The sequence below is a fragment of the Melanotaenia boesemani genome, chromosome 14, assembly GCF_017639745.1.
Source record: "Melanotaenia boesemani isolate fMelBoe1 chromosome 14, fMelBoe1.pri, whole genome shotgun sequence".
Classification (NCBI taxonomy): Eukaryota; Metazoa; Chordata; class Actinopteri; order Atheriniformes; family Melanotaeniidae; genus Melanotaenia; species Melanotaenia boesemani.
Genome location: NC_055695.1, coordinates 24,034,303 through 24,057,727, shown reverse-complemented (window position 1 = coordinate 24,057,727; position 23,425 = coordinate 24,034,303). Strand labels below are relative to the sequence as shown.

At 38.2% G+C, this 23,425-nt stretch overlaps 1 protein-coding gene across 1 annotated transcript in view; it reads left to right on the top strand.

Annotated features, from left to right (window-relative positions):
- Window positions 1-23,425, top strand: part of hcn2b (hyperpolarization activated cyclic nucleotide-gated potassium channel 2b) — a 46,297-nt gene that overhangs the window by 11,878 nt on the left and 10,994 nt on the right. Inside the window, exons 4-6 of the mRNA XM_042005459.1 lie at window positions 7,659-7,877; window positions 20,269-20,415; window positions 21,444-21,684. Of these exons, the coding sequence (XP_041861393.1) occupies window positions 7,659-7,877; window positions 20,269-20,415; window positions 21,444-21,684 (607 nt within the window). The remainder of the gene's footprint in view (window positions 1-7,658; window positions 7,878-20,268; window positions 20,416-21,443; window positions 21,685-23,425) is intronic.

The window sequence follows — 23,425 nt, the reverse complement described above, 5'->3', positions numbered from 1 at the left end:
ATTTATGCATCCACACTGCACAGAAATACACCTAAAAGCATTCATGTTTGAAGAGTTAATAAGGCTATCCTCTAATCATTCATATACCAAAGTGATCTGAGTGGCAGGCAGACCTGTCAGAGCACATGAGAATAATGGACAGTAAGTGTGTGTGGAGGTGTTGGTGTGTCGGTGATTTGACAGCAAATAAATTAAAAAATTTAGTAAAGACTTAAATAAACTGCCTGTTACGGTTCATTTGTGAAGGAGAAAAATATGAAGTGGTATGAAGTATATACGTGACAATGCAGCCTAGTGGCTTGCAAAACTTAATCTATATGGGAGAAACCCTCAGAAACATCCCATAATTACTTAACACAAGCCAACTTTGAAAAAGAAAAAAAATCCTTTGACTCCGATGTAAAGATAGGCAGAGATTCACCAATCTGAAACAAACTGCATCTAAAAATAAAAAAAAATCCTCAACATGAAATTGTGAGGACCATCTGCAGTGTACATTATCATCGAAATATTCTACAAAATTATTTAATTTATTTTTAATGCTAAATTTATTTTGGATGAAAGAACAACTTGTCATTAATCAGCAAAAAGTATCACAAATGCAGAGATCAGTTTTGAATTCAGATTAGTGAAGACACTTCAAATGATGGTGCAGGAGAGGCGCTCTCTTCTTTGAATTTATGTTTTGTTTTTCTTTGGGATATAAGAAACTTGGATGGTGATGGGAGTAAAGGGAAACTTTGATGAGAAGGTCCCTCTCCTCTGGTGCAAGCAGCAGTGATGGGAGAAGAAACTGTCATGTAACATTGTACCACCTCACATCAAACACAGCTTGCATCCTTTAGTTTTTCTCTGGGCCTCCACTGTTTGGCTTTCCATGTATCTATCATCGGATTGTTCATCACAGACCACCAAGATCCTGTAAAATATTTGGTATTTTGCTGATTGCTGGACATATTCTGTCAGAAAGGTTCTGTCATCTCCAGCATATTTAAAGACTGAATATAGAATTGTAACTAAACAACGTCCTAATGGTTGCATCTAAAATTGCTTGAACTCCAATCTCTGACAGTTGTGTATGGGGTTGTGGGAAGGTGATGCTACACCTGCATGAGAAAGTTTTAGTTCTGTCTAAGATTAGTCAGCAGTGTGTGTGTGTGTGTGTGTGTGAATGTGTGGTTGTGAGTAGGTGTATGTATGTGTGCATCTGTGTCTGTGTGTGTTTTTTCAGTCTGTATCTGACTCTTTGACTGATTTTAACTGCAGGGTCAAAAATGACCCAAAGACTAAATTTGTACCTAAATACTGCACAGCTTCCATGGAAAGGTAAAGTTTCCCCTCGTCTAATGTTGCCATTACTTTAGGAAAAGTCCAAATTTCAAGTTCAGAAAACAACATTAAAGAGGTTTTCTCTGCAGTTAAAGAAAGTTTTGGATCATTCTTGACTCGACAGGAACATGTTCTGAGACAAACAAGAAACCTGTTCTGTCGGATCAGAATTTGAAATTAGTTTTGGAAATCATAGGCGCCATGTCCTTTACTAAAGAGGAGAAGGACCATCCAGCTCTTTACCAGAATAAAATAAAAGATTTGCAAGTCATTTAATTATTTATAAATGTACATTTTACACAATCCCAACTTTTTTAGAACTAGGGTTGTATAAGCACACATATGCACACCAGTAACTTCCTATTTGACTTTAAACTTTGACGCTTTTGGATAATAAACTATGTTTGAAATGAAGTAGAATAAGTCAAACAGACTGTTACAGTGCTGTCCATTAATATGAATGGTTGGTGCAGATGATTAAAAGCTCTCATTTAAGCTTATTTTTGTTTTGCTAGGTCAAGTCATGTGGAAGCTTGCTGAAAAAATAGCCTCACAGACTGATTGGAACTGCAGGTTTTGTGGGGCACTTTGCCCCTGTGCAACCAACCCCATTTTAAGAAGAAAAGTTGTCAAGTCATTTTTAGCCATGCTTAAAAATGCAGTGAATTTGTGTTTTTGGTGAGAAGCATCAGCTACAATTATTTTGTAATATGGGAATAAAGCCATGCTCACAGGTGCTGTCATATGTTGGCGTCAGGTCATGTTAGGTTAAAAGCAACTCTAAGCTGAAGGATATTTGCCAAAAGGGTGGACCAGCCAACCACTATAGAGCAACTCATGATTTGAAATTTAAATGAGACTTAAGAGTTTTAAATTGCTGGAAACCAATGTGGATTTTTTCTCTCTCTAATACATCAGAGGTGGCCTGCCCTGTTTTTGGCATTATTAGAGTAGAAGAGATGCTTTGAATTTGACTCACGTTTCCACAGCTTACATGAACTCAATGCAATGTCTGACTGCATGTTTGCATGACAGCAGCAGTAAATTTCCAGCTGTGTTCCTGTTACCAGTCCAGTGTCTCAGATCCTCCAAAGAACACAGCCCTGAGAAGAACCGCTGTTCAGACTGAATTCAGACTATGGACACCTAAATTGTACCCTTATATACCATATACCAGGACAATGAGTGATGCATTTAGGAGTGAGGGCATTTAAGGCCTTAAAGGTAAGCATAAGTTTGTAAACAGAAAGCCAGTGCAGAGGTAAGAGCAGGGATGATGGGCTTATGCCTTTTTTTTGTACCATTCAAGCTTTGATCCAAATGCAGATGATAAATTAGAGAAGTCAATGTGGTAGCAGACAAAAATTTGAATAGCTTTTTGTAAGGTGATGCTCAGGACTTGGTTTCTTGCCTAAGCACTGTTGATAATTGTGGTCAAATAGTTCAACTTTTGTTTTGTGAAATGATTTAATGTTTTTAAATTGCCTGTCATTTTCCTCTTGGTGATGAATGATTTCTGTTGGGGCAATGGTATAAGTAGCTATAGAGCTGTACTTCCTGCATGATTGTTCTTCTGTAATGTTCTGCCATTCAGAACATGGATTCATAAATGGCAACCATTGCCTTTTTTTTTTTTAATTGCAACTCTTGTCCCTTTGTTCAGAGACAGGAAGCCTGTTGGTGGGTTGAAACTTCCATTATTTCAGAATGCTGGAAGCTGCTGTGCTTGTGGGCCCTTTAAATGCTGCACATGTTTTCTTGTCTTCTTTCCCAGATCTGTGGCTTAAGGAAATGCTGTTGTGTAAAGACCATTTATAGTTCTGTAAATGGATTTTGTGCAGCTATTATATGTTTCCCAGACAATAAACCACAATGTGTTTGTGATCTGCTTCTCACTTATCTGGCCAAAATATCTGGGATTTTGTGCATCCACAGATTGGATTTTGGCAGAACACTTGCCAAGTAATCAAACTGATTTCAGCCGCAGCTGTAAACTATAACCAGTGATTATCACTAATACGATAAGCTGAACTGAGATGGTGACTGAGAAGAAGGTAGAGAACAGATGGCCAAAATGTGCCAAAAAAAAAAAAAAAACTTTTCGAGACCTGAACTAACCCTGTACTAAAATCTGTCCAGCATTTTACTTTTTTCTCTTTCACCCAATAAAAGTTAGCCATTGCAGACATAATGTTCACATATTGTAGGCTACTACAATTTGATAGAGGTTTACAGCTAGGGATGTGTGATTCCATTTTTTTTCTGTACAATACTGATTCCAATACCTGGGATTTGGGTATCTGCTGATACAGAGTATCTGTGTTTTATTAAGATGTCTATAAATTCTATTTCATTCTTCAGCTTTATGTGTTAGTGACATGGGTCTGATTGACATGAGAATAAAATTTTTTTGCTATTGCTAGGATGTCCAGTAGCAATACTTTGGGTTAAATATAAGATGAACTGTGAACCAGTTTCCTCCTCATCACCTGAATGAAAAACAAGTGCAACAAGAGAGACAGTGCTAGCAACAGAACAGCTGATCAACAAACAGCCAGTTATGGAACAGCAGGAGGATAGAAGCGGAGGGGGAGAAGGCGTAAAGAACTGTGGGAAAAGATTTTTCTTTTTTATTCTTTCAATGAAGGAGTGCGAGTGTTGAATCCTCTCATTGGGAAAAGTGTGGGGGATGAAGGAGTGTTAATTCTGTTTAAAAAATTAACGTAATTACTTACATAAAAAAAGTTACCACTGTAAACGCGTTGACAGTCTTAATATTTATTTCTATAATTCATGTTTTATTAACACATGAAAGCCATGATTGCCACACAACTCTTTACATTATTGAGAAAATAAACTCGGATCAAATAATTTTTACTAAAAACTATCTTAAAATTGGACCAACACTGAATGTTTTCCAAAAAGGACAGGAGATGCTAATCCAAGACAATAAATTCCAAAACTGGAATCCTTTAAGGCAATAAACTCGTGCTCTTTTACAACTTAAATGTTTTATAAAGTCGCTGGTGGTATATTTGGCAGCATTTGTGCCGCCTCTGGAAACTTCAGCCCTGCATATTAGGCATGTCGCTGCTTTGCTAGTGGGATTTTATAATGACTAATGATGTCGAATTGCTAACCCACCGCTAATGCTAAATGTCAACACAACAGTGACTCACATGTCGCTGCTTCTCCTACCAACTCAAAACAACAGTCACACAAGACTGCGAAACTTCTTGTGTTTGTGTGTGGTTGTGTTGGGCAGAAAACAAAAAATAATGATTTAATTTCCATGGTATGGGACGGTATTTAGACAGAAATACTCGCCCATACTGATCCCCTTACTTTTGGCAGGATCGGCGAGTATTTCTGTTGCTGGTATCGGCCCAACTCTTTTTACAGCTACTGCTGCATCATTGCAAACAGATATTTGTATTAATCCTGAAAGTGTTTTTTGTTTGTTTGTTTGTTTTGTTTTGTTTTTTCAGGCAAGCCTGAATTTTTCTTTTCATTTGTGCTATGTGCTATTGTTTTATTCTTCACCAGTAACACATTATAACTGATACATTAGCTAATAAAGCTCATATTTACTCATTTTAATGAGACAAAAAGTATTCAAACAGACCTTTTGGTTGAAGAATTTATGCTCATTTCATTATGTGTATGCAATTTTCCAGGAGAGGTCTGAAAATAGGTGTTGAAAAGGTTGATTATTTTCTTTCACTGCATAAAAGGTTAGGCATTTACTTGAGAATAATAATAAGAGGAAATACATCAGTTTTAAGTTACTAATTAATTTGTCCTCATGTGGGATTTGTAAATATTACAATATTAATGCCAAAACATCTAGCTAATGAGTCCATTATTTAACTATGGCACTCAAAGCTTTACAGAAAAGTTATTGCAAAAGCTTCTTAAATCAAAGTAAAATTTGATTTTCTGGTCACTTTTTTTTTTTAATTGATATTAAGTAATTTCAGCAGACCCCAAATCATCTTGCAGCTTTTGGTCTGAAAAATAAAAAAAAACAAATTGAAATCTGCTGATTTTAAATAATGAATCTTAACGTAGCTGCCTGCTCTTTTATGGAAGTTTACATATTAAAATTGAAAATGTTTGTCCTTTGAAGCAAATCAAACTCCTCTTGTCAGTTGTAGACTCTCAAAGAACTCTGTGCTGGTTCAGACATGCTGAAGATGACACACAGACATCCCAAGACACGTACACTCACAGACACACACACACACACACACACACACACAGCATGTAAACCCAGAAGGGTGTGCCAGCATGCACGTACGCTCACTCTTCTATAATTACGCCATCATGCATCATCGATGTCCCAAACTCCCTTTGTGTTCTTCCCTAAATGTATTATGTACAATTAGCTATCATCTGCGCAGCTCAGTGAAGAACGATAGCAAATAAAATGAACGCAAGCTAATTTTATTTGTTTCCTCTGCCCTCCCCTCTGCCTTCACAGAGAGTGGTATCTCTGTAGAATTAGTTTATTGTGTTACTATGAAGCTTGTCATTTCCAATAGTAAGAGACAGCTGTGCACTTTGTCAGTTTTAATCAGCTTTTACTTCAAAATTCAGCACATGATTAGTGTCTGTTATCTCTGTCTTACAGAGTTTTCCTGCTTAAATTGTCACACATAACGTGACAGGTTAGCAACAGGGAAAATATACCTGTTTATATACCTGGTCTTTTTGCCAAAATGTGGAGCTTTTATTCTTTGAAAAAGAGCATGACACACAGGCAAAATGGTCAAACACCAATAAAAATGTATAATATGCTACCAAAATGCTCTGTCCAGTGAAAGTAAATGTAATCTTTGGCAATGTTTGAATGCAGCTGTGTGTTCCAGTAGAAAAGCTTTGACCAACAATTCTGAATGATGCATTATTGTGTCCATGTCACGCGTTTCTCCGAAAATCAACGCAGAAAGCAGAGACTTTCCAGCAACACAGGCCTTGACGTCAACATAACGTTTCTCAGAATACGAAAGGGAGGTGAGCTGATTTATTCCTGTGGGATCTTACAGCCACAAAGGCTGACTTTGAGGGTAATACATCTTCGACCCATAGATGAGTTATACTGTCACCTTCTGTATATGTGAAGACAGTAAATGGGGGGGAAAAGCCCTGGCTTGCAACAGAGATTTACTGTAATCACATCTTATAAATGTCATAATATCATGCAGCAGTAGTTGATGGCCATTTTATCACAGACAAGCTAGAGCTTTTAAAATGGATATTACTCCTGATGGCAGCTCCACATTTAAAATGGTTATTGAGGGCTATATAGTCAGGGATGATATTGAGACAAGGACAGCATTGCACAACAATTAAAAATAGAAGCATCACTCATCTTATTATCTTAACTGTTTAGACTGTTTTTCTCTCATATGATGAGAAAAACCCAGCTTCTTTCCTCAAACACATCAAAACAACTTATTCAGCTGACAGCTCAAAACCAATACAAACCTGTGAGCAGTGCTTGGAGTTGGAGCCAAGCTCACAGAGAGTGACAGCACGACTGAGTTTCTGGTTATTCTGCTGCTTGAAGCTAAGTGCCTGTGAAGTCTCATACCCTTTCTATGCAGTGCTCCAAATTGCTTTCCTAAACATTCATTTCCAAACATCTGATGGTGGCCCTTTGTGAGTTCGCCCTCACCAAATTTGAATGTCAAATTAAATGCAAATGATCCTGGAGAAATACAAATCAGTTAAGTGTCGACCCAATCACTCAGTGGCTGAGGGGAACAGGGGTTTAAGAGGAAACACTCACATGCACGAGCACAGTGGTACACTGTGGCGGGATGTTACCCACAGCTGTTTCAAGGAGGGGACATGAGGTGCAGTTGTGCCTGTGGAGGGCTTTCTAATGAATCCAACATGGGAGAATTAGGCTTTACTGAGTATGCAGGCTCCAATCAAAGGCAGAGTGGAGCCGGCAGATGTACAGACTCCTCATTAACTGCTCTCCTTTTCCTCCTCTCCTTCTGCTCGGCCAAGACAGGGTAAGGCTGCTCAGTGATGATGATTAGGCCCTCCACTAAACTTTAAACACAGGTCGTAGACTTCACCAGGAATGTGCTCCTTTTAAGACCTCCCATTCCTTATTTTATCCTCTCTTCTGAAACTTGTTTCACTTATATATATTTTCATTTTAATTAATTAGATCTAAATAGTGCTAGTATGAAACAATTACTAAATAGAAAGGATAAAGGTATTCAAAGATACCTTGGTTTTCCTTACTTTCTCTTTATCTAACCCATTTTATTTGCTCTATTCTGTCATTCCCACTCTCATATCTTCTGCAGAACGACTCATGGAGCGAGCTCTACTCCTTTGCCCTCTTTAAGGCCATGAGCCACATGCTGTGCATTGGATATGGCAGACAAGCCCCAGAGAGCATGTCGGACATCTGGCTGACCATGCTCAGTATGATAGTAGGAGCCACCTGTTATGCCATGTTCATTGGCCACGCAACCGCCCTTATCCAGTCTCTGGACTCATCCAGGCGGCAGTACCAGGAAAAGGTAAGGATCTGGTTCATTTTTGCTTCTCTTTATATACTGTATTTTGACCCAAAGGAAAAGGAAAAAGGGGCAGCCAAGTTTTGCTTTGAGCATGCGTCACATGCTAGCAAGCAGATGTAAACAAACTGGGCATTTTAAACATGTACTGTGGCTGATGAGCAAAGAAACATTAGGAGACATTGTCAGAGAAAGAGAGGAAACAAAAGAGAGCCAGAGACAAAGCAGGAGATAAGAAAAAAAGTCCACATAAGACTGTTTTTTACTGTCTGAAGAGCTCACAGTGCAGGTAGGATGCAAGATGGCCGCCGAATTAGCCATGAATAGAGGGCGTTCCACTGAGAAAATGGCAAAAGTTAAGTAGTGCATCTTTAAAGGCACACTGTGTAAAAATTACTGATGTCTAGAAGTAAAGATGTGCATAGCAATTACGTTCAATCCCAAGCACAGTTTTGTATGAAGGGTAGCCATCAGTGGCCAAAATTCTTCAAGACATAAACTTGTTATTACAGGAAGTAGATATAAATGGTTCATTCCAAGGGAATACAAACAAATTATTTTTGTAAAGTGATTAGATACCAATATAGAAAAAGTTTTTTTCATGATATAAACATTTTTCTTTCATTGGCCTTTGACTTTGTTACATGCTGCACTTTTAAACCATGAGGTCCCCCAAATAGGAAAGACTGAGAAGAGATGATGCTAAAAAGGCCATTTTAGAGACGATGCCTGGACTGTCTGTTGTAAAATCTTCCTAATTTCCTACGTTGTTCACATAATGTATAATGATTTGTTCGATGTTTAGAATGCAGCATCGTTCCAAAAGGATATGCATATTCATTTATTCTTTAGTAACACAAATCTCACAACTGTTCCCTTGAGTACGATTTAGTGTGACTATTAAAATAGACTTTGTGGTTTAAAAAATATACTCATTTCATTATGGGTTTGCAGTTTTGAAGCAGAGGCCTAAAGAAGTAGAAACAGGGCTCTGAGGGTTGATACAAACAGTGTAACCTTTCCTAACGGTGTTCATCGTAGACCTGAGATGGTGTTCACATTACACAACAGCAAAACTCTCAAAAGTCCACTACTCTAGTGTTGAGCTGCTCAAAAACAGTCAGCAGTGAAGTTAAACAGACGAGGAGCCACAGGGATTGGTGAACAGAAGGCTGAAGAGTCCAACTGGCAGAGAAAGGGAGGAGAAGGCAGACCATGCAGCCCCTCATACCAAACCAGCACAGCCAGAATGGCAAATCACCAGTCTGTGATCACACACATAATCTGAATACGCACAAAAAAACCCAGCATGCCTAGGCCTGGGGCCATAACACCCTACAAGAATCATGTACCATTTACAATGAAAACAGCAAGACATAATGGGACATAGGCAATAAGATTTCTTTTTGTAGAAAAAAAGCATCAGACTGTTATTTTCTGTATTTCACTTTAACTTTTTATTTTCCTGCCTGCAGTGTTCTGATACTCATGACACTTTTCTTCCAGCAGCTGCTGTTTTTATCAAGAACATTTCTGATAAATCCATAAAAGCCACAAACATTATCAAAGGAGTGGATTAGCACCTTCTTGCAAACTTGGATAGCAAATAGAGTTGTCACATTATGAGATTTTCACTGTTTAAACAGTTATTTTGGCCAAAAACACAATAACGACATAATGTGGATACGATGGATATTAATAGGGAAGGATAACCTATTTGATCCAAACACTCCTTGACAGGAACAGCATCTGCTCTATTGGTTCGATATTCATGACTACAGCTTGCTGAGACTTGGCACGTCTGCCGTCTTTGTACAACAGCGGATCAAAGCTCTCCTGTCTGCTGGCCGGGGAGGGGAACATGCTTCTGCTTTATAACTCCATGTTATCATCGGTGATCTGTGGCTTGTTAGCTTCCTTAGATCCTTGGTGATGTGGAGACGTCTCCTGCAACCCGTTGTATACCTCCATGAAGGCACACATCAGAGTAATTACCCTAGCTTGGATGTTTAGTTTAAGCTCCTGGCCAATATTAAGATGAAAGCATGTTTACATTTTACTATCCCTGAGCAGTAATGACCAGGTTCTCTTTATAGCCTTTTCTTTGGTTGGTAGATTGTGGTGCACCTTGTTTGAGAGACACTGCTGTGAGCTTGCTTTGTGTGAGCATCCATGATGGTTTTAAATAAGGACTGACAGTCACGTGACTGCAGAAGTCTTTAAAATGAAATTAATCTGCTTTGTGTACAGTATGTACCAAATTCAAGAGCATGTTACTGTAAATACAGCAGGACAAACTGTCAGTGGATCTGGAGTATGTCATCTACTATCATAAAGCAAATGGAACTGTGTGTACTGTATAAACATAACAGGCCTCATCTTCACCTCATTGATGTGGGCTGAAGACATCCGTTTCATCAAAACTTAACTAAAAGAAACATGAAAAATTCTTGGTATAAGCTTTTGCCCTGCAGGTAGCTGAGCACCATCTTTTAAAGCCACCTCTCAAAATATGCTATCAGAAACTCGCTTTTATGTAATTACCTTTTGATCTTGCCAACTTTTAACCTTGCAATGCCTGCTCATGCATTTTTAAAATCTATTTTCATTCCCTAAAGTTACTTTTCTTTTGATCACATCCACGACTTTTTATCCTCGTTGTGTTTTATTCTTCACTCATTTGTATTTCCTTATTTCATTCTTGCCTTGCTGCTTTCTTGTAATGAATTTAGTCAACTATGTTTGATCAAATCTTGCTTTAAAAGTTCCTCATTTGTGTTGTCCATTTTATATCTGCAAAGGAGATTTTGTTATTGATTTGGCCAGTTTGAATCTGTTAATAGACAAATCTCAAACACAATGTTTTTTGGGAGTACACAAGGTGCAGAAAGTTCCTTCTAGTTTTTTTGGATCCTCTAGGATTTCTGCTTCAACAGACTTCACACCATTTCAACTTTTCTTAAAACTGTTCTTAAGCTTCATTGTTTGAACCAGGAAAAGAAAAGCTGCCACACAATTGTGCTGTAATTGGTTTCCACTTGAGCTCTTTGACAGATCTTCTGTAAGTCTAGGAGGTCTCTCTGCAGTGGGCACAGTTCTGCTTTTAAAAGAGACTCAAGAAAAAAGATTGAAATGTGTGTGTGTGTGTATGTGTGTGTGCGCGTGTGTGTGCGTGTGTGTGTGTGTGTGTGTGTGTGGTGAGGGGGGTCAAAAGCACAGCTGACTCCATAGTGGAGTCTGTTTTTTGTCAGTTACATGTAGCCGTTCTCTGACAGTGCTGTGACGTTTGCAGCAATCAGTTCCTGTCATCTGTCTTGTTTCCTGTCCTTGCATGATGCACAACAGTGAAATAATGAACAGAAATATAACATCCTGCAAGGCTGAACCAAGAAAACTCATCCAGCATCCCACAGATCCCCAGTGCATGGTGACTGTTTATCATTTACCACTGCACTGAGCTGTGTAGCACTACAGTCCACAAACAACTTCTGCCACCAGACTGGAATCTGAGCTATGGGTTGGAACTAGCCTCGCTGAACAAACACACTCTTTGCTTGTGATAGTCTAAATGTTGGCAACAGCATGGACTTGTGTTGACTTAATACAGAGTAAACTGTCAGACACAGCATAACATTTGTGTTAAGACAGAAATGTCAAAATAGCTGCAGCACTCGGCATCTTGTGTTTATATGAGTAAAGACAGAGGTGGACCTGAGGTGGCTGTTAGCTGCAGGTTTGAGTCAGACAGTCCATATCGGCACTCTTCTGCTTTATCTGATTCGATATGTGCTGGTTTGCTGCTTGTGTTCAACAGGTGTATGGACAAGAATATAAACAGGAACAGTAACTATAAGAGGAATGTTAATGAGATGCACTGGTGAGCTGTGATTCCTAACCTTTTCAGTTTTATTTATATTCCTGACAGACTGGGTCAACAGCCTCTTCAACAACACCGGCTATTATATTCAGCTATCTTCTTTAATTTAATCATCTGTTTTATTTATGTCACACTGGTTAAGTCCATTCATTACTATTATCTGATTACAGATCTAAATCTGTTTATTCTTAAATGATCCTCTCCAGTTTTTATCCTTATCTTAACTATTCAAACCATTTGCTATTACAGTATTCACTACTGTACTTTTAGCTAGTTGTTTCTGCCAGCTTTATTGCTAGTTTTCATGCACTTTCTGGTGGAAATGTTACAACTCATTCAGGTTGATGTGCGCCACTGTGTTTTCTACATTTCAGGTCACAATATTTGACAGCCTTGAAGCTCAAGAACATATCTACAGAAATAAATAAAAAACTTAGCAGTTTGCAGTGATGCTTGCTCTGCAGCTGTCTGTCATGGGGAAAAAGGAGCTGAGCCAAAAGGTGAAGCTTTCAATTTACTAGATGATCTACCATCCTACCTTCACATATGGACACGAACTGAGCTGTAAGTAGTGACAAATAGGGCTTAAATTAGAGTTGCTGCTCTTCCACATCAGGCAGAGCCAATTGAGTTGGCTTGAGCATCTGTTGGGATGCCTCCTGGATGAGGCACATCCCACCAGGAGGAGACCCGCGACAAGCAGAAGGGATTATGTCTCTAAGTTGGTGGGATTTCCCTGGATCAGCTGGAAGAAGTGGCCAGGGAGAGGGAAGTCTGGGCTTCCCTGACTACATGCCGAAGCGTCCTTGGGAAAGACACTGAACCCTATGGTGCCTCCTGGTTTGTCTATCGGGATATGAATGTGTGTGTTAGAGCAAAGTACTTATGTAGCACAGTATGCAACAATAGAAGTGCTGTATGAGTGTGTGTGAACACCGAGGTGTGGTCAACATGACTAGAAAAGCGCTTCATAAGTACAGTCCATTTAAGTTGGTGCCCCCACAAACCAACCTAGGACCAGTAGATGGACGGAGAGATAGATAGTTTTATATATTCTGTCGGTGAATAAAGCAAAACAGAAAGTAAAACTTGAATGATGTAGAAGAAAGACAAGTATATACCAATTTAAGATGCATTCTGGACAATCTTTCCCATAAATGTTTCCGTCTCAAAGGGTCTTGAACACACCTGCTGGTAGTTGTAGCTACTCATAGACTTTTTGGCGAATGACATCCAGCAGGCAGGTGGTTTAAAACCATGTAGCAAGATGACAAGGCAAACTTTACTGAAAAGGGTTTGGTTGCCCTTGCACTGCTGGGCAATACAACATCTGCCAGTGAACACTGTGCACAGATAGAGGGCATCAGCCATTATGTAACTGCACTCCCACTTTTTCTTCCCCCTCAAGAGCCCCGGAGCAGAGATGTCCAAATAGCTGTGAGAGGAGTGACATATGACCCCTGGGGCCTTCGGTGGTGAACACTGATGCACTTGGCCTTGCCACATCAAACTGTGACTTGAGGGACTGTTCACTGAGGCCTGGCTTCCACTACATTTCATCAGTTAACTAAATCATCTAAAATTGGACACAAGTGATGTTTACTTAGAACCTTTGAATCGTTTTGCAAATTTTCTGCCACATAATTTCTTATTTTAATCAAAATGTATTTATTTGGAGCCACTACGGTGTGTGTACTGTTAGATACAGTCAAAATGTAAGTAAATTTACTCCTGTAAACTGCAGCAATAGTTAAAGTGAAGCAATCATAACATAGAGGGGAAGACGCTTAGCTTTAATGAAAGGTTTAGTTGTAGTGAGGACATGACGTGAGAGGTTTAACAAGAAATCCTGCAGCTGTTTTTTATAGCCTTTTCATTTTCACCAAAGTATTTATACTATTGACTGATAAGCCTCTATGGTCTGTTTCCTCACTTGAGAAATAGATTAAGGACATGAAATATCTGAAGTTGATTACAGCAGATGAACACACTAACACCAAAAAGCCTTGAGGACAACTAAAAGATATCTAAATTGAGTCTTTGGGGAGTTTAGAAAGAACCTCTTCATAACATCCAGACAAATAAAGAGCACTCAAGTATTGTCAAAGATTGTCAAGATGTTAATCCAGATGGTTTAACTGAAGATCAAAATTAGGCTTCTGGTCACACACAAGGCTGAAAGGCAAGACAGTACTTTGATGGAAATGTCAGAATGAAAGCCTGGTACAAGATTTTTCCAGCTAAAACAGAGACTTAATTAACTTACCAGAGATGAGTAAAAAAAAAAAAAAAAAGAGTCAACAGGAGGGCTCGTCTATCAAAAACTACACCAACTATCAAACCGTGCTTCATGGGACATGGACACCTATACAAAATATACTGCATAAGCAGAACAACAGCCTCTTAAGGCAAAGAAAATGTTTACTTGTAACCCTTTAATGCCACATGTATCATAGTTGATACATACAGTTTCTAAGACCTTTTACATCACTTAATGGTAAAAACTTTCCTCAAACCCCTGTTGTATACAATCTGATACTTGTCTTCTGCCCCCTGGTGGATACCTTTTGAACTACAATAACTTTGAAATATCACTATAATAAATGGCAAATATGCAAAAAAAAAGTGTAAATTTTTATTTATTTATTTATCACATTTTATTAAAGGGCCAAATAAAGACTTTTTTTCTCCCCTATTTTTCCTGGGTTGGACTTTAAGGGTTAAATGTCCAAGTCAAGAACCGAACTTCAATTAAACTGAACATGCTGAAGAAACTGAAACCATATAGCATCACAAACAGACTTCAGGCTATCAAACAGAAAAGAATTTGCATCTTAGCTTTAAAAGTAATAATGAAGTTTTGTTTGTTTGTTTTTTTTCCAAATTTATTTGTTGTTCCACAGTTGACTCTTTAAAATTGAAATTAAATAACTGTTGGAAAATACTTATTCAAAAAGGGCTGTTTATAAATTTAGTAACACATGCTTCGGGTATTTTCAGCCTGTGTATAATAAAAAAAACTAACTTAATTTGTGTCCTGCAGAAGCTGAGAGCAGCTTCTTCTTTAAGTTTTTTTAGAAGTTACCTATCTCACTTGCTCAAAATAATAGCCATTGTTAAGAAAACAGTTCCATTATTTTTTTATGATAAAACAATGGGGTCTTTTTTTTTCACAAAGCAAACTGAATAATGTACATGCTTTAACTTACTGATATAGATTCTGACCATTTATAACAATTACCGAAATAAATAGCTCATGATCTTGAGATGACTCCATCAGATACAAATACAGGCACTGCTGTTCTCGGCTTCGATGCAACCCTCATTTAAACTCCTTTAAAACATAAAATTGTGCCAACATATTTGCCACTCTGTCTTCACATCTTCCCCTTAATTGTTTTCATTTCAATATATTTATGAAATCTCTAATATTGCTATTATTGTAATGATAAATCCTGACATCATGTTCCAGTGTATTTATTTTTTATTTTTTTTTCATGTTAGAGGCCATGTGGGGGGCATGCACACTGTGAAACTTCAGTGAACTGTGAAATGGTGAGTGGGCCTGCTGGGTTTTCCCTGCAGTCCCATGCTGTGTTCCAGGTAACTGGTAATGGCATCACACCTGAGTTCACAGAAGTCCAGTTTTAAGTCAGAAAACTAGTAAGATTTGCTCACTGACTGGGCTGCCTTTTATTAACAATACAAGTTAATTATATGACATTACACTGTATTTTGCACATAAAAACATCATAGTAGCACATGCACTAATAAAGTCTGTTTGTGATTGATTTAATGAGACACAAACAAACAGAACTATTATTAAACAGTTTATTTCAGCAGCTTCAGTAACTTTTTTATGCACAAAGCAGCCATGCAGCATTTTGTGGGAGGAGTTGGTGATCTTCCTCTGACCTTCTTAGTCAAAACTCTGGCTTTGTGGCAAATTCGAATAGATTTTTTTTCTTCTGAGTAACAAAAAATACATGACCATCTTGCTGCTTTCCAGTCCATCAGACTTACTGTTTATTTACAGTTTTTAATTACAAGTTCTAAACTCTCATTCCTGCTTCACACCATTCATGACACAAGTTCAACTCTTTATTTTTCTGTAAAGCCATTTTAACATCATTAATCTGCACACATTCTGGCCACACAGTTAATAATGTGTCTCCGTGCTGGGCAGTCAGAAAACTAACAGATTATGAAAACGTCCCAGGACCTCACAGACACATATAAGATTTATCACATCCTTAGCCATGATGCTCAAAACATGGTCCATTAATAAGAGCGGCAATTCAATTTCTCCTTTCCTTCTGTGGTAGCTTACAGTGACAGCCATGCATCATGCTTGTAATCCACCAACTAGGGGCTTTATATCCTAGAAAAAGAAAGCAAAAACCTCTTTGATACTTCAGCCTCCCATTAAGCCCACAGATAGAGAGGGACAGATTTAATTTACCAAAATGCATTTATTAGTTTTACAAGAGAACAGGAAGTTTCATAAGATGATGCTGCATTCTTGGTAATTTTCCCCAATGATCTCAGGATCATATGGACAATTTTGCTTTTGCTGAGACTCAAAAGTAAAAAATATTCCCTGTAGATGTGTATCTTTAGCTGCAAATATAGACTTGCTGACAAGTTTTAAGTTTTTTTTTTATAAAGGTTACCCAAAGCGAAAATAAGTGATACACACTGGCCATCTGTCCCATCTTTCTTCTGTTTAACACTCGTGTAATTCTAAAGTATCATTTCTGATCATTATTCTTACAACAAAAATCTAGATACTGTAGTTCAATAATTAGCATTTATTTTTAACATGAGGTCTCTTAAGTCTCTCTGTCAACCCTCTGGCTATGAGTGACATGGACACTAATCTGAGTCTAATACCGAAAAAAGTCAATAGAGCTCAACTTCTTCACCAACCACCCGCCACCGAGGGAGCGAGACAGAGATGTCATTCCAGTTTAATTGAGACTGTCACACTCCGAATCCTGAGGCAGGAAACACTTAATAGGAGCCTCCCAGTTTATCCCCATGCTTGACTGAATGAGCCAGACACTCTGGAAGTCGGCCTCATCTTTATCGTTACTGACACATGGCAAATACGAGGACTTGGCAAGTTTCACTGAGTTTATAGATCACTCTCCCACTGTGGCAACCATGCAGACTTACTGCTGAGGTCCAACTTATGGCCACACATAACTTAAAATATCCGGACATCAGGAGGATCTATAAATGTAATCCAGTTCAGAACATTGCCAGCATCTACTAAGACAAAGGTCATCACTGGTTTAGCTGATAAAGTGGCCTATAGGTGTAGGAAACAATATTATGAATTGAACATTAACTCAGATTGCTGTCTATGAGTGTTTGTGTGAATGTGTAAGCAACACATTGCGAATAATTTAGTAAGACTTGCAAAAGGATCTCAAAAAATGATGTATTTTTCAGTCTGAGAGCCAAATATTTAAAACTAACCTATACGAAATGTATCTAAAGTTGAACTTAAGGATCTTGCAGGTCCCCATGAACATTACACATAAATTATGTACAAGAAACTGGGGGAGTAAAATGAGTTGACTCTAAAGAGAGGTTTAAGGGATTTGAGAGGGTAGATTATTTTCGGGGGGGGGGGTCCCCTCTGTAATTAATTAATTAGAAATCTGGAGAGAATGAATTAGGGGTTTGGGGGATGTTGGACATTAAAGAGGTTAGCTAAAGAAGACAACCGTTAACTTCCTCATGAGATCTCCCACATGTATCTCTGGATGTTTGTACACTCATGCATCCCAGAATGACTTACGTTCAAACATCATCATGTCCACAAAGCTAATTTTCACATTCTTAAAAGAATTAAATTAGCCCCAATAATGATCTTAATTTGTACCAACAAAAACAAAAAGAAATTACTCATATTTTTACTTAAGCCCAAAACGAAAGTGCCAGGAGTGTTGTTTTAATAAATGAAGTCATAATTGAAACAACAGGTTTTATTGCACAACTGAATGACTGAAAGTAGTACTTCTTATTACCCCCACCATCCAACCACCCCTCCTTCCTTCTAGGATTTTGGGATCTTTTCTTAAAGGAAAGATTTAGATCTTTCCTTTAAGAAAAGATTTAGACATTTTGGCGCCTCTAATGAAGGCTTATTCAGCATCCATCTTGCATTCTGCCTCTTCTCTGAGCTCTCTCCAACAAGTAAAAGTCAGTCCCATTTTCATTTTTCTTGCTCTGTCACTTTCTCTCCTTCTTTTCCTTATTTCCTCTGGTAACTTTGTTTTGGCAAAATGATAATGTTAACCATCATATATCCAGCAGCAAAAACTCTACAATTTACAAGACAAGCTAAGTCAAACTGTGGAAACCCTCTAGTAAAAACAACAGCACAGACCCATCTTATTTTAAATCCAGTTCCCAGGATTGTGGAAAGTGTTTAAATATGTAGAACTGAACATGCATGTTATACATTCAATGGGAATACTGTTCACTACAATTTTATGCCAGGATTTTTTTGCTGGAATCACTGGTCTTTATACCAAAAGGCAAACTGGACTGTGAGCTGGGAAAAGAAAGTGAGAGAGAAGGGGAATGATGTAAAAACAATGCTGTAAAAATAAAATTTAAAGAATGAAAGGAGTTTAAGTGAATTTATTTATAAATCCCCTTTCTAATTTAATCATGTGTCACTTCTGTTAAAAAAACTAAACACTTTTACTTCACCTTATATTATGAAGAGAAATTCTTCCTGCACAGCAGAGAAACACAATGACTGATGTCCTTCCATGACAGGTGGTCTGTGCTGTATTGTGATTTGCTGTGTCACCTGCACCACCAGGGTCAAGCCTCCATTTCATTCTCTAAGCCATATGTCACCTTACAGTGTGACAAAATGTAATTTCCTGGACAGCCAGCGATCCCGACCAATTCATGTGACATTGCCTGCTACATACAAGGTCATTTAAGTGCCCCACCCTCCACACACATGCAGAAACACACCCGACCCAACCTCCTCCTTCCTACGTGGTGCAGCCTTTAAATCCTGTTGTTTGGATGGGGAAGGCTCTCCCGCACCCTGCTGCTTAAAATGTGTTTTTCCTCTGACTGACAGTTTTTTCCACAGGGCGATGACTCACACTGCTTTGCACACATAAACACACACACTTAGGAGGAAGACCTTATGTAACATTTAAAACAACTCCAACCACAGGCCCACGTGGAGTTGTTGCACTTGTTGTCCCGTATTGATCGTCATTTTAAAGCAGATTTTCTTGCTTTTGCTTCTTCAAAACATTTGATTCACTCACATAATGCTCCATTAGCATGATCCACTCTGACCCTGAAAGATATATTTTTAATTCAATATTTGGAATTTTAACTTTTCGCTCGCGTGTGTGTATTTATAGCTACAACATCTTTGTCTGCCGATGATATCACAGGAAGTTGTCATCTCTCCGCTTGTTTCAGGGGTTATCTTTCTGACCTACAGCTAAATCATGCGATTGCTTTTCATGGCTTCAGAGTGTTGTGGTGTGTGTAGCATAACAATCAGTTATTTTGCAGTTACAGGAAGGTAGTGACATGTGAAACCGCAATGATAACACATAATTTGTCTATAAAAAATCAAACTCAACAAATTAGTGTTTAGTGAACAAGTAGTAATAACATGATTTCTGACTCTGTGCAATTTCATCATATAGTATGAAATCCAGGAGCTGCTGCTTCCAAAGAGAATCCAGGCATGAAATGCAATAGGTTGAGTTAAGATAAGTAGACATTCTGGATGCATTTGATGTAGATAACAGGAACAGTAGTGAGGATGTGATGATGCAAATCTCTTGGGTTTAATTTGACCTGCCAGAGCAAACACAGTGTGCTGGAACTGTTTTCTGCTCTCCTTTTCTTTCTGCATAGTTACATATTTATCAGTTACAACATAAATAACAAATATCTCTCTCTGAATAGAAATGTAAGTACACAAATGCCCACTGGTTCAATTTAATTATTAACCTACGTCTTCATGGATCATAGAAGAGTTGAAACATGGGACAAGATTAGTTTTCCTCATTTAGAGCTGGATTATATTTTCTGTGCATTTATCATACAAGAAAAAAAGCCCTTAATAAAGCAGTATTGTCAGAGGGAAGGACTGGCTGTGTTTTCATATACAGTCTTAGTGTATTTCTTCTCTAAACACAGCAGAGCGGGATGAATCCTCACGGGCTGTACAGAGCTGTCACATTTCCTCAGCAGCTTCATCACAGTTTTTCCCCCTTATAGCCACAAGTCAGAAATGTGTCACAGGAGCCTCATGTGAGCAGAGGTGCACACCTCAAGAGCTTGAGCATTGACACTGCTGGTAAATATCTGAAAAATTGACATTTTAATCAAATAGCAAAGAGAGACACTTCTCAAACAGATTCAGTTAACAAAGCAGTTGCTGCATTTTGTTTGTATTATTAATGTCTGTTTGCTTCAACCCCGTCACGCACGACGCTTTTTGTCTTCCAGTACAAACAAGTGGAGCAGTACATGTCGTTCCACAAACTGCCGGCCGACTTCCGACAGAAAATCCATGACTACTACGAGCATAGGTACCAGGGCAAGATGTTTGATGAGGAGAGCATCCTGGAGGAGCTTAATGAGCCCCTGCGCGAGGTATGAAAAAAACACTCAGTCACCCATTAACACACAACTTTATTATCTCCACAAGGTGTAATTACACTGGAGTGTTGTCATTATCAGGCTCTTTTTTTTTGGTTTCTTCCTTTGAGAACATAATAAAAGAGACCAGATACATAATTACCAGCAATCTCTGGTGCAACTTACAGATAAATCCCTTATTAATTAAATATTTGAAAAGTGAGTAAGTAAATCATATGTTTTTTTTTTTACCACTTTCCAATATATACGTTTATTTAAAAAAGAAAAAAAAAACAATTGTTTCATGTACTTAAAAGTGGCAGAGGGTGTTGGGGAAAAGATAATGTTTACTCTTTAATTAATATGGACATGCTGTTATTAGTTATCAGCAAGTCAGGCTTTCACATTTGTAGCCAATCAGTTTCTGTTTTCAGCCACAGCAGACGTATTTAGGTCAGATCTGAATAAAATTCATCACTGAATGTAGCTAAATACACACAGCATGACCAGCAGTGTTTGAGTTCTCCTAGAAATGCTTCATTAAGCTTGCTGCTATCACAGAAGTGTGTGAAACAAATAAACATCATTTATGTATCTGGAGACTTCTCTATCTCCCATAGGGTTAGTGATAAAGGTGCTGGATTTAAGCAATTGACATGCTGTGAAAGGTATGTGGAGATGTGCACTTTTAGAAAGGACATCCTAGTTTTTTTCTTTTTATTCAAATATGACTTATCATAGACAAGAAAAAATATTAACAATGCTTAAACTGATTTAGTTCAGGTGTTTTAATCAGAAGCTTCCTAAATTCTACCAAATGAATTATACAAATTTAGGCCTACAGTCCTTCTGTTATAAATATTTATATTTTGTTTTGCCAAATAGAGAAAATTTCCTTAAAAACTGTTGATGGAATACATTTTGTTGCATTAGAAATTAAAAAATGGCAAATAAACCCTTTGCATCCATCAAGAAGTCAGTAGTTGTATCATTGGCTATAAACCCCCAAAACAAGCCCCTCACCTTCTCCCCTTGCCATTTAGGAAATTGTCAACTTCAACTGCCGAAAGCTGGTGGCCTCCATGCCACTGTTTGCCAATGCTGATCCCAACTTTGTGACAGCCATGCTGACCAAACTGAGGTTTGAAGTCTTCCAGCCTGGAGACTACATCATCAGAGAAGGCACCATTGGCAAGAAGATGTACTTCATCCAGCACGGGGTGGTGAGCGTCCTGACCAAAGGAAACATCGGCATGAAACTCATGGATGGGTCCTACTTTGGAGGTATTTTCATGTCCTTTTCATGGTAGCATGGTCAGTTTTATTCTATTTCAATTATTTTACATTAATTACATAACATTACATTTTACTTGGGCCGCTTGTGCAACCTTGCCCTAGGGCCTCTTCTGTTACATTTTTCCCATCAGTTGTGTTTGTGTGAAATTGTTGCCATCGCCATTCATAGTCCACACATGCATCCACTGTCACGCCTTCCCATACACTTTCAACAATCCTGTGGTTTATATCGCTGGGTGCCCTCTACAGCGGACCACAGTTCCCCAGTGGTAAAAGATGATGTGCCAGCTGCCCAGAGCACTGTATAGTGGCACAACTATTCAGCATGCTATTGCACGCACATTACCAAATAATAACAGCTAGTTAGCACAGCAGAACTGTGATGACTGAGTCATTTGCGATGTCAAAGACAGTTTGAAGCAATGCTAGACACCAGGGTGAAAGTCACAGCCTTCTTTGCATGTATTTACTTGAACTGGTGGACAAACACAATTTTAATGCTTCACTGTCTCTATCTGTGGTAAAATCTTTGGATTAGTTTTACTACTTCACTGTGTGTATTTGTGGTATAATCACTGAATTAGTGAGCAGTTAAACATCCCCACCAATCTTTGGTACAGTGTACAGTAGCTGGTTTTAGGTATTACTTAGAACACACAAGGATCAGATAAACCGCTATTAAAAAGCTACTTTTTTCAAGTTTTTAAGGCCAAGGCATGGTTTTTAAAACATTCATCTTACACAAAGTGAAAGTGGAAGATTTTATATATCTTAAAAAGGACAAACCTGTGTGCATATTTTTTTTCTTTGGCTTAATAGCTGCTAAGTCTACAGTTAGGCAATCCTCTGAAAACTAATTTTACAGCCCCCCACTTGATCAGCTACTTCCCCTTTTTGAAGCATTTTCCATAAACTGATTTAGTCAAAATGGTTGTTAATTATGCAAAATGTTACCCACTGACAAATACATTTACTGGCTCCAATGTGAAAATCAATAACTTATGTTGTTACAAAGCAATGATCTGCTGAGAACCTGTTTAGTTCTGGAGCATCTATGTCTGACTTCAACATTGTTGATGTCAACAAACAGTGTTCCCCACTAGTGGGATAATGGGCCACACCATACTGCGGAGGAGCCCAAGATATAAACCAAATTCCAAACTTAGAATCCACAAACCGTGCATCATAAGACAAACAGGATCTTCTTTCAATGTCCCACTGCCAGACACCACAGATAGCACACCCAGAGAAAGGTCAGTTGCTTGAAATTCCTTATGTGGCTGCATGTAGAGATGAAGATGCCTTGAACTGCTGTACAAGATAAGCTTTATCCAACTCTTTCCAAGATGCAACTGAAGATAATATTTAGATAAGGTCCCATTGGACACCTCACCTCTTCCAGTTTCTTTGCTTCCAATTTGTATCATGGTCTATAGCAGTCTTCTAAGATCAATTGGAGATATGGCGAGTAACATAGTTGAGTTTATCTTATCAGAATTGACCAAAGATTTTAAACAACAACTGCATGATGCAATGATTCAACTCCTCTGTGCAAAATGGGGATAGGGATATGTCTCCATAAATCCTAATAATAGGAGTTTTCCTTTGAATTCATCAGCCAGTGAAACTCTAAAACAATATTTCTGGACTTTTTATTGCCTACTAAAACAAACAAGTTAACATGGGTCCAAGAAATACAAGTAAACATCCATTTCACTTCTAAAATTCA